Raw genomic sequence first — 11,718 nt, forward strand, 5'->3', positions numbered from 1 at the left:
TGAATGCTCCAGGAGCTTTAAAGTCATCCGCACCCACGTCCATACTCGTACACGAGTACAAGTACCATACAGTACGTCATTCATTCCCTTTCCCTACCGACTGTGTCCGCCCCGCCTTATTTTCGGCAATTCTGCCCCGGTATCTTCCTACCGCACTTTTCTCGAGAGCCACATAACTCGTGAAATCATTGACCACCACTGACCGCTGCGAGTGGGGCTTCGTGTCCAGCCTTCGACCTTTAGAGTACTCGCACGGTATATTCACAAGACATCAATCAACTAGGCTTTTTCATAAGTCGTGGAATGTATGACCATGTATTCGCAAGCACTTTTAGAATTGCAGAAGCAGCGCCTTGTCATAATTTTGGGGGCGTACTTGTACAGTACTTGTACTGTAAATGGATTCTTTTAGTCTCGATGGTGACTGCATTGGGAGGCACCACTGTTCCCGGGCAATTGGGTCGCCGTCACCTGAGATCACTGCCCCTTGCGCGACAAACCTTGGGTTTGCTGCCTCGCCTGGTCAGAGAACAAGCATTGGGCGTAACTGGCCGTACTACCAACAACGCACGGCATCGCATCATCTCGTACCGGTAATCGAAGGGTGTGCTCCGTCGTTCAAATTGCTCCCTCGGGCAGGGTCTGGCTGTTCTTCCCCCACCCTTTCAGAGGGATGACAACACCCCTTTTGCTGTGTTCCCCCCCCCCCCCCACATTTCAAGAGGAGGAAACATTGGATCACCTCCCTCACAAATATACTTGGTACATGGTTAGACAATGCCGGTATTCGAGACCCTATCATACCGGTACTGTACTCAACCTCATAGATGAGTTGGGGGATTTGGTAAGGCTTGGTGCGTGCTAAATGGACCCCATCTATTTCGCCCCTTGTGCGCGTCGCACCCGTGCTTCCTCCTTGTGGGCCTCATCGCTTCCTTCGCTCTTTCTGACCTTGAGGCGAGAGTGGGAGGGGAAGGGGGAGGGGGCAAGCAGGAGGTGCACTTCGCAACACGATATCAGTGCTCGTACGAGTAGGGTACCCCGTACAGCGCAGTTCTTTCTATCTCATCATCCGTGAATGTGACTACCAGAGTAGGGAAGAGGCTTGAGTCCGATCAAAAAGCCCATTTTTCGGAATCCCATGCTGAGGACCTCCCCGTGTTTAGAATACTACTGTTCATTCGACCCTGTTCCACCGCTTCGATCAGGAGCTTTAATCAATCTCTCGACATCCTTTTCCCACGCACTCGGGCTATTGCGGGCTGGGTCCCTGGAATGCTTCTTTCTCCGATCCGGGCACTGGGCGAAGAGGAAGAAAAAAGAAAGAATGAAAACAGAATCAAGCCAAAAATTTAATTCATTTACTCGAGTACCGTAGTGTCGCCGGCTGCAAGGACATGGTTGCACAACGGGCGGGCTAGCGGTGCAAACCTCACAAATCAAAGGCGTTTCCATCCGCACGTGGGGATAATTTATTCACCAAAGCCTCACACTGGCAGGTTCCGCGGCTCGTTTTTTGGCCAACCTTTTTTTTTCTTCTTTCCGGTCCCGCCGTTTTGGGAGCGGGCATCCACCGCTACTAATAGTGCTCGTGCCATGCTCGAGCGCAACACGCATGTGGGGGGATGTCGACACGGGGACGAAGGTGGGTGAAATGGAGGGATGGATAGAGGGAAAGAGGGGGGAGATTAGAAAGAGGTAAATGCTAGACGGGGACACACCTACCGGTACTGGTATTTGATCAGTGGGGAATTATCATCTTTGACATACCGGTGCTTTCTATTAATGATTCCAGCCCTCCGCAACATTTCAAACTTCAGAATTTAGGATTTTTTACCCATCTCTCTAACTTCTCATATTTCATCATCACTCTTTCCCTTCTGAAATTAGGTTTGGAGAAGATAAGCTGGTTTTGCGTGTTCCATCTGTTAACTTATCCATTCTCCTTGCGTACTGCTGCACAAATTAAGTATCCCGCCTACATTTCCCTTCACCCCCACCATCCATCGCCGGCAAATTGAACAACTCTCGGAATACTGCCTCGCCCTCAACGGATTATGTCCCACCTAGTTTACAAGAAACCTCTGCAGAGTCAATCCCACCGCGAAGACTATAAAGACCTCCGAAAAAAAAAGGATGCTGGCATAATCGATTCAAAAGCCTATAAATCTGCTAAAAAGAACTTGCTCGCCGAAGCCGAAGACTATGCCATCTCCACCGGCGGATCGGCCTCCTCCCAAAACTCACTTAAGCGAACAGCGACAAATGACAGTACCTCCCCACCAGCTTCAGTCTCCACTTCCACCTCCTCCGAATCCCCGATCAGAGAACGGGCTAGAAAGGGCAGTATATTCGAGAGGAATGATCCGAATAGGCTAGTTTATAAACCCGACCTGCGCAAGGAGGAGGATCGAGAGGCAGCAAAGAAGGAACGGAAGTTGCGAAAGGCCTTGGAAGCTGAGAGAGCAGCGAAGGTGGAACCCTTCAGGCATATTTCTTCCGGAACTGAGGGTCCCTCCTCGAACACGGATCTTAGGGCTTCTAGGACTATCAGTGTTTCTAGCTCCTCGGGAAGCTCGAGTAGGTCTTTGGGGCCAAAGCTTGGGATCGGGTTTAGGTTTTTTGGAAGGAAGGCGCCACCGGTCGGCTCGCCGGTGGGCCCAGAAGCTCCAAGGCTGGAGGAGAAAGAGGAGGATGATTTGTTCTCCTATAGGAGAAGAGCTGGTTCTTTAGGGACTATTGCGTCAGGGGGCTCAGGGCTAAGTTCTGAGAAGAGACATGCGACGGGTCTGATAATGAGGGAGGATCAGAGTTACGCGAGGACTATGGCGGATTACATCCTTGTCCCTAAATCTTCGGCACAAGCAAGATCACCGAATAGTTCGAGGTCGGGAACAGTGTCTCGGCGCCATTCATTCGGAAGTCAGGGTGAACGTCCGAGTTTCTCTTCCGTGAGACCCGACTCCTCTGCCAGTCGGCCAACTCGGCGAGATGGAGGTATCATATTTGCGGAGGATGGAAGATTGCTTTTCCGGAGCGAAGGCGTTCAAGAGCCTCAGGAGGTTACGAGAAGACCACCATCTGTGTCGCTTCTAACTCTGTTCACCCAGTTTCTCGTCACCTTTTCAAACACATCCCGCCTCTTCACTTACGCCAAGTATGGCACTGTCCGACGGGGGTCGATTTCCGTCTGCTCGAGCTCCGCGATTGATTATGACGCGGAGGATAGTGAGACGGATGACTTTTTCATGAATTCGGATGAATCGTTTGTCCATTTGAGGGGTATCCTGGAACGGAGGACTTGGTTCCTGAGTGCGATGAAGTGGTTATCCTTTGAGAGGGTACTGTTCTCCCCAGGGCATCACTTGATGGTGCTCAACAGCGGTGGTACAATACTTGATCTTGACGGCGGGGGAATAGGTACCATCACCACCCCCAATTCACTTGATTCGTTGTGGCTAACCCATAAAAGCGAACTGGTCCTGGTACCTCTCCCTAACGTACCCTGCCTCCAACATCCACACCCTCCTCCTCCCCACGAGCCCCCGTCCCCCACCAACAACTACCCACCCCCCTAACCTAACATTCATAACGGCCCCAGCCCTAACCTCCCTCGCCACTATCCCGTCGGCCAGCATCGATGTCATAGTATCCCACTCCCTCCCGCACGTTTTCCTGACCACGGCCTCAAGCACTTCCCACGACCAGCAAATATTACAAATCCTTCGCGAACTCCACCGCGTACTGAAGCCTAGTGGGTATCTAGAACTTACCATTGTCGACCCATTATTGAATAACATGGGCCCATTAACGACGGCTTACATCGCGAATCGCATTCTCCCCACTCCCACTGCCGCGCAGGGTGTGATCAAGCCGTCGAGGGGTATATTGAAAGCACTCAAGACTATGGGACCGACGGAAGGGGGTTTGTGGGCGGAGGTTAAGACTTGCGATATGTGGATGCCTACGACTAGTATTGGTGATGAACTTTCGACCGTGACGAGTCGGGTTGGGAGGCTTTTGTATGATGAATTGTACACCACGAGAGAGGCGGGAGTCTTGGCGGAGGGGGTATTGGAGATCACAGACGGCGGAATGTGGGCCGATGCAGGAATTGTGGAGGAGTGCGGGAGGGAAAATACAGCGTTTAAGTGGGCCAAATGTTACGCTAGGAAAGCCTGCTGATGGGGCAGGAGTGGTTTTATTTTTTTTTCCTTTCCTTTTTTCCTTTCGGGTTTTGTGGAGATGGGCTGGAGTTGGGTGTTGCGCTTTTCATATTTGGGGGAGGCGGCTTGTTCGGTTTTTTTTTGGGGGGGATTAGGGTTCCGGTACTGGTCTATTTGCTGTCCCTCTTGTATGATAAGATGAAGCGGAGAATTGAGCTAGCGGAAACCTTGAAGTCCCCTAGTTAACTATATAAGACCTCTTCCCCCTAGATTCGCACCAAACTGGACATCAACTATCACTCGAATGATCCTGGTGCCAAGTGTTACGAATTGAGGGCTTTTGTTGTGCAGCGGAAGGTTGATTTTGTTAAGTTATATGTCTAGCTAAGCGGAGAAAGAACGGTATATGAATACCCCATAGCAGTGACGTAACCCATGATGTGGAATACACACTTCCACGTACAACCCTCCATACGTAATAGTGGGAAGGAAGCCTACACACTTTTCTCACGATACCTCTAAGTGGAAGACCAATTCTCAACACCAAGTACGTCCGCCGGCCCTCCCCACCAGGGGCCATCCCTCTCCCGGCAGCTCACGAGTCCAGTTCCCCCATCTGCAAAACCAAGCACAAACGAAAACCCTGGACCGTTGCTACCACCTGGATTCCAGGGGGCCGGAACACTAGTTGAAAGATAATGTATATTTAGAAAGACGAGCATAGGGTTATCCAGGGTAACTTAGATAGTAACGGATATGATAAGGCGATATTGAAATTATCCGTAGCATAAACTATCATACTCCTGGCAATATCAAGGACCCTCAACACCTAACAATGATGCTATCAAAAAAGTGACTTTGACAACGGAGTTCGTCCGCCCCTCAAAAAGGCCTAGATAGACATTCGAGAAACAATTTCTTGAGCACAGCGGACCGATCCATTCCATTCGAATTTTTTTGATACTGCAAAATCGTTTGCTCGGTTGATATCTCACCTGCACAAGCGCCTCGGGAGTGTCCGGATCACCAACCTGGCCTGGAGTACTCATATATATAACGTGTGAGACAAACAAACTAAGACTTCAAAACTCGAAACGATACGGCCGACCGTTGCGAAACCGGTTTCGGGAACAAGGGAAGAGGATGGCATGTCGTTCAATTCACGATGGTGCTCCGCTGAGGCAGGGTTTTCTCGCTGTGCGTTAGCTCATTGGTTGGGATCTGTAGGAATAGGGGCCGTTTGTAAAGACGCTTGGTATGTTCTTGCTGGTGGGTGGTTCCGTTATTAGATTATCATACCAGTTGGCGTGTGGTTGCGCGGGTTATGCTGGTTGTTGGGCAGTCTAGAGGTGGTATTTGTTTGTGTGCGCACGGTGAAACATGTGGTTCAACATAGGGCAGAGAGAGTTCTGGTCTGTTGCTCCAGTTTGGGAGGGTGGGTATAGGCATAGGGCATAGGGCATAGGGCACGGGTGTTAGGCATGAGACGACGGAGTTATAGCAATGTTTTTGAGTAGGATAATTTTTGTCTCCTTGATTCCTTGTATTTCGTTTGGTTTCCGGGGTTGTTGGCTGAACGTATCACCTGACCAATCTTTAGCTAATGTCACCATCGACTGTCTTTTCCATTACGGCATTCTCTCCAGTTCGGTGCGCCTCGTTCACAAATCACTCGCGGCGGGGAGGGGAGGTGTGATTGTTGTTTCTTCAAATCACTGGCTGTTACTCCTCAACGCCAAGAGTTTACATTAAACCCCGGGGCGATCGCTAGGGCGCTCAAAGACTAGCGGTACTGTGGGAAGAGAATTAGTGAAGACATGATTGAGCCGCGCAACAAGCAGAACCTCTCCTGAATTGATGTACCATTTTGCTCGTGCACCCAGTTGTCGTGTGCACCCCGGGGCAGAACCTCCATATCATATTATCATATCATAACTGGTTGTTTCCTTGGCTTAAATCGTGCCTAGATTATAGATAACTGTTGAAAATAGCAAGCGCTAACCATGCCAAGCAAGGTTCCTGCCAATTATACTTGTATAATACCGTATTTTTTGCTGTTATCCGGAAATCCGCCAAGCAAATGGCGTTAGAAATAAGCAAGCTCTTAGCCCAAAGTAAAATAGTATAATATGTCAATGTAACCTTAGTTTTAACATTCCAATCACAGCCGCTCCTGAATGCACCTGGACAAAAGCAGCTATGATAAAACAAAAGCAGCTTGTGGTCATATTTTTCATTCTTATTTTATGATTTTGCCCCAGAATAGTAGCCACCAGGGCACCAGGAATAATAGCGCAAAATCGAGTTTTCCGAAACGAAGGCTACCAAGCGATAACTTTTATCCCGGCGCGAGCGTGTGCGACCGAGTCTACAAGCCTCGTGGACCTATTCAGCGCATTCACCGAAGTTACAGCCAAGAGCAGAAGATTGAGGTGCTGCCTTTTCTCACAAACCATTGTGTGGCAGCTAATAGAGCAGAAACTGAATATTGGCGGCCTACCTTTGCTTAAGCTTCAGCCTGTTGGAAAATCCCGCGAAGTACAGTTCATGAGTGGTGGGAAAAGCAGGAGGAAATTTTGCGACAAAAGACTAAATCGCACCGCCACTCTTCCAGTACTTGGCGATGTAATTGGCCTAAGAGGGAAGAGAAAGCTGCTTTTGGCATTCATTAAATGAAGGCAAGCTGGTGGGCTTGTAAGACAAGGGTGGTTCTGATGAACAGCTATTGAGCTATTCAATAAGCTTTACAAAGAGAGTGCTAATATGTTTGTTTTTTTCTGGTGGTTGGTTTAATGGCTTTTTAAAACCGTTGGAATATATTCTTCCAAGCAATAACCAACAAAGCATTAAAGCTTCCTGATGAGTATCGCCAATTAGTTATCAACTGACTGCAGTTTAATAGGCGAAATTCCCAGTCCACGAATACCTTTGATAGAGCTGGAATTACCACTGATGTGGGATGCTTTCATTTAAGTAATAATCTTAACTTGGATGAACTATGTATCCCTTTTGAGAATCTGGATAGAAAGACCTATAAGATAAAAGATTCATGAACTGTTAGTGGAAAAACAGATAGCAATGGGTGAGACAAAAGGCAAGCGACACTTATACTCTACATTTTCGCAGACGGAATACTGAGAATTAAGCCAAAAATCATTTTTCATGCAAATACTGGATATAGTATTATTCAAAGAGAATGTCACAAATGGAATAAAAGTGTTTCTGTTCTATTCAACGAAACAGGGTATAATAATAAATTACTTTATAAAGCTTTCATTACCGAGAACCTTCTCTCGGCCTGTCACGAATGTGGCTTAGCATGGAAAAGGTTTTCACGTGACACATGGTTATGAGTCACAGGTATGTTGTTGTTTTGCGCATATAACTCATTCGAGTTATATGATTTGTTATGTGTGGGATTTGTGATGCTTTCGCACATGGCTGAAGTGTGAGTCATGGGATGTGTGCTGGGCGAGTATGCCTTGTGAGTGTGCCTTGCGGGTAAGCCTTGCGCATATGATTTATGTTTCGCACATGACCTCATTATGAGGTCATGGGTTTCGCGCATATGACTCAGTCGAGTCATATGACTTGTTATTGTGTTATGATTGGTTTATGAGTTTTTGCACATGACCTCGCTATGAGGTCATGGGTTTTGAGCATGTGATCACTTTGGTCACATGACTAGTTTGTTATGATTTGGTTTTGCACATGTGACCACTTTAAGTCACATGACTACGAGCGGGAAGAATACTATATAAGGAGGCCGAGGCAGCCGAGGAAGATATGTTCTTCATGTTTTGTTCTAAGTACTTTTCCTATTTATTACTTTAACAAATATAAAACATCTTTACGATCTTTATCTTTATTAAACCGTTATTGTTACACCAAGAAAAGTCCTTCACGAAGACAAGTTAGAGAAAGCTTACGATAGGCGTTCCCCATAGAAGACAAAGATCTTGTACTATCGGTAACGTAGGCAGATGCCTAGAACTATCGTAAGATAGAAGAAGACAGAAAGAGAAGTATCATTCCCTATCGCCAAGAACTAACTATCCAGACAGGGGTCGTTACACGGCCCTTGATAATCCTACTTCCTAGTGGACTGAAACCTCTTCTCTAAATCCCTTCTGTCCAGTTCAATTCAATCTAATCCAATCCAACTTAATTTAATTCAATCCCAGCCAACACTCTCTCCAGTTTCCTAGAATTCCTCAAAGTGTACTGGTTATGGATACAGCATCATTTCATGTTACTGAGAGTATTTTGGATTTTCTGCAAGTGAGTAACATAGTTCCATCGATTATTCCAAGCAGATGTAATGGTCGTCCATAGTCTCTGGATACCGCAGTTAACAAGCCATTTAAAGAATACCTTTGGGAATTTATGGATACATACATTGCAGAGTGAGAGAAGACTGAGGAGGTTAGATGCTGGTCAATTAGTGACAAGTGTATTATGACCACCCATATGGTAGCCCAATCCTGGTATTGTAACGTGTTCGCAGGGTGCTAATCACGTTATCGGTAATAAGTACGATAGTTGGCAGGTGGCCTGCTCTTCCAGAGAGGAGGCGAGAGCTGAGAACTAAAGGAGGCTTCGAGGGTGTACTGGGGAACAAAGAAGTAACCGTTCAACCAAGTATATTGAAATACTGTCTGTCGAAGTCTGCCTTTTCTATCGTAGAAACAGGCAGTCTTTAAATACACAAATCTGTTCATGTCTAGCATGAACGAAACTAATCAAAGGTATCAATTGATACTCTTTGGTAAAACTCCTTAAGTATCAAAGCGATACTTAAAACAAAACATAAAACAAAACCAAGTATCAAATGATACTTAAAACAAACCAAGTATCAAAGCGATACTTAAAACAAAACATAAAGTAAAACCAAGAATCAAACGATACTTAAAACAAACCAAGTATCAAAGCAATACTTAAAACAAAACATAAAACAAAACCAATAACCGAGTACCTGTACCGGTTATATTCCCCAAAACAAAACAACTGTTTAAATAAACCAAACCTAATAATCATCAAAAGCGGATTCCAAGAAACTCTTCATCATAAGTATCACATCAGGGACAAGAGGAAATCTTAAGAAAACACTTAGACTCAAAGAAATGTAAATCACAGTAGTCATGAATACCAGATTCACATTGTACATCAACCCAAGAGTGATCACAATCAGGGCAGTAATCTATCCAGAGGATTTCGAAGTAGTCTTCAAGTTGGATAACATCACGGTTCAACAACAGTCCAACAATCTGTTGTCGCAGCCTCACATTGACTTCCACATAGTTTGATATCGTTATGGTATTCGGATGGTGATTGGTGACTAGATGAGGTTGTCGAGAGCCTGCTCCATAGCTTGATTTTCCTCATCGCTGCTTTCAAATTCTGACTCAAAGTATGGTGCCCAAAATCCATCTCTAGTTTCGAGTTCTGCATGCCATCGCTCAGTTTCTGGCATCGCGGGTGTCCAGCACATGGTGATGTAGTTGATCATTAGGGGGAGGGATTCGTTTGGCATATTGTCTTTCTACTATCCGTTCACCATATCCATAGCGTGCTCTAGTCCTTCCAGTAGTTCCTAACTGTTTTCGCTCGTTGGATATCCTTTCCATTTGACTAGGTACTGATCATTTCCATGCCAAAGGCGGTGGTCTCTGATATCTTCAACTTCCCATTCATCTTTCTTATCGATGATGATAGGTGCAGGCCGAGAGTGTGTTCTTCCAGGGAACTTAGAGTCGTCATTTGGATGGAATCGCTTGACAGATGAGGCGTGAAAGACTGCAATATTGCGGCGATACATGCGTCCATCCATCTGGACCTCGTAGTTTTCTGTATGTTCGTCAAAAGATTAGACCTTGAAAGGTCCTCGCCACCGGGGTTGCAATTTCTTGCAGCGTCCAACATTGGTAATGAATATGTTTCCATGTACCATGAGCATATCTCCTGGCGGAATAAGGACATGTTTGCGTCGTCGTTTCTGAGCAGTAGTGGTGCTTGGGAATTGGGCAGCTTTAACAGCTTGGAAGGCGTGATTCCGAATCGCCTGGTGGCGGTTTAAGTGGTTATCGGAGGCAGGGACTGAGGAGTTCTTGAATAGGGTTGTAGGTAGGAGAGGATATTGGCGGCCGAAGATTGCCTTGTATGGAGACATTCCCAAGGTGTCTGAAAATCTGGTATTGATATATGTTGCTAGCTCAACAAGGGCTGGTTCCTAGTTGGTTTGTCGTTCATTGATCATGTTCCTAATTCCGGTCTTAATCTCGCAGATTTTTCGTTCTGCTTGGCCATTAGTCTCACGGTGTCCAGGGGCAGCCATAATGTGGTTGATTCCGAGGGAGGTCAAGGTTTGCTTCCAGAATCTGGCGGTGAACCGGGGATCAGCATCACTGACAATAGATAAGGGGTACCCATGGGGGGTAAATAGGTATCTTTGGAGGTTATTCCAGGTGTCTTTGGAGGAATCAGTAACCTTCATTGGTATGAGCCATGTGTATCCAGAGAATCGATCCACAGCTACCAAGATGGTGTCATATCCAGAGGATTTATTGAATGGTCCTGCGAAATCGATGGCATATGATGCGAATATTTCACATGGTAGTTGGAGGGTCTGTGCTTTTCCTTCAGGTAGTTGTGTTCGCTCCTTGTTTGCCTGGCAGAGTTCACATTGTTTGACAAAATCGCGGAAATCCTTGCGCATCTCAGGCCAGTAAACATATGCTGAAGCATATTGAAGGTTGAGGTCCGCACTGTGGTGTTCCTTGTTGTGAATCTTGGATATGACATATTCTCTAATAGTCATTCCATTGAACATATGGCCTTTTGGTATGTATAGGTAATGTTTACCATAATGGGTGCTGGTATAGACCATTCCGTTTGATATGTTGTAAGGGGAGAGGTCTCCATGCCTGGAGCTATCCATGGCTTTGAAGTAAATCGGGTCATGCCGGTATCCTGCTATCATTTGGCTTCGGAGAGAGGAGGTTAATTCTTCTGTGGTTGATCTAACATCTCGTTCATCCTCGATTAGGGATCCTCTTGTTGGTTTGATAGGGGCTTTCTCTTCCCCAAAGGTTTCCTAGAGTTGACAACGATGCTCGGGAATAGTAGGGGGTATGACCGAGACAATGGTTTCATTGTTGTATACTCGTAAGGGTCCACCATATAGTGGTCGTGAATCGATTATGGGAGGAGAGGATGGCGGGGCTGACTGTGGGAGGTGTAAATAGGATATTGCATCCACGTAGGCTGCTGCTTGTTCGAGTTCTTCAAGAATTTGGTATCGTGTTGGAGCAGGATTAATGATATGAGGAGATTGGGTTGACTCATTTTCATTGATCATCTCTTCTGCTCCTTCTGCGGCGTCGAAGTTGGTGTCTTTAGAATCATCAGCAGGCATATAGTACGGTCGCTAGTATCTGTTTCCAAACTTAATCTCAGTCTGGTGAAAAGGGCAGGTGTCGTGGTAACAGTATCACCATTGGAGTCTGCTTTGTTCAAGTTCGTGAGGAGGTGTGCTGCGGAGCGTGCAATTGTC

The 11,718-nt window shown here is 46.4% G+C and overlaps 1 protein-coding gene; it reads left to right on the plus strand.

The window, feature by feature from the left end:
• Positions 1–2,057: 2,057 nt before the first annotated feature.
• Positions 2,058–4,392, plus strand: GSTUM_00005790001 (uncharacterized protein; the record flags this gene model as incomplete). XM_002837833.2 has 2 exons in its annotated part: positions 2,058–3,420; positions 3,602–4,392. The coding sequence occupies 2 exons, from the start codon at positions 2,058–2,060 to the stop codon at positions 4,183–4,185; spliced, it is 1,947 nt and encodes a 648-aa protein (XP_002837879.1). The 3' UTR covers positions 4,186–4,392.
• Positions 4,393–11,718: the final 7,326 nt, after the last annotated feature.

The sequence above is a fragment of the Tuber melanosporum genome (assembly GCF_000151645.1).
Source record: "Tuber melanosporum whole genome shotgun sequence assembly, scaffold_20, strain Mel28".
NCBI classification, from domain to species: Eukaryota; Fungi; Ascomycota; class Pezizomycetes; order Pezizales; family Tuberaceae; genus Tuber; species Tuber melanosporum.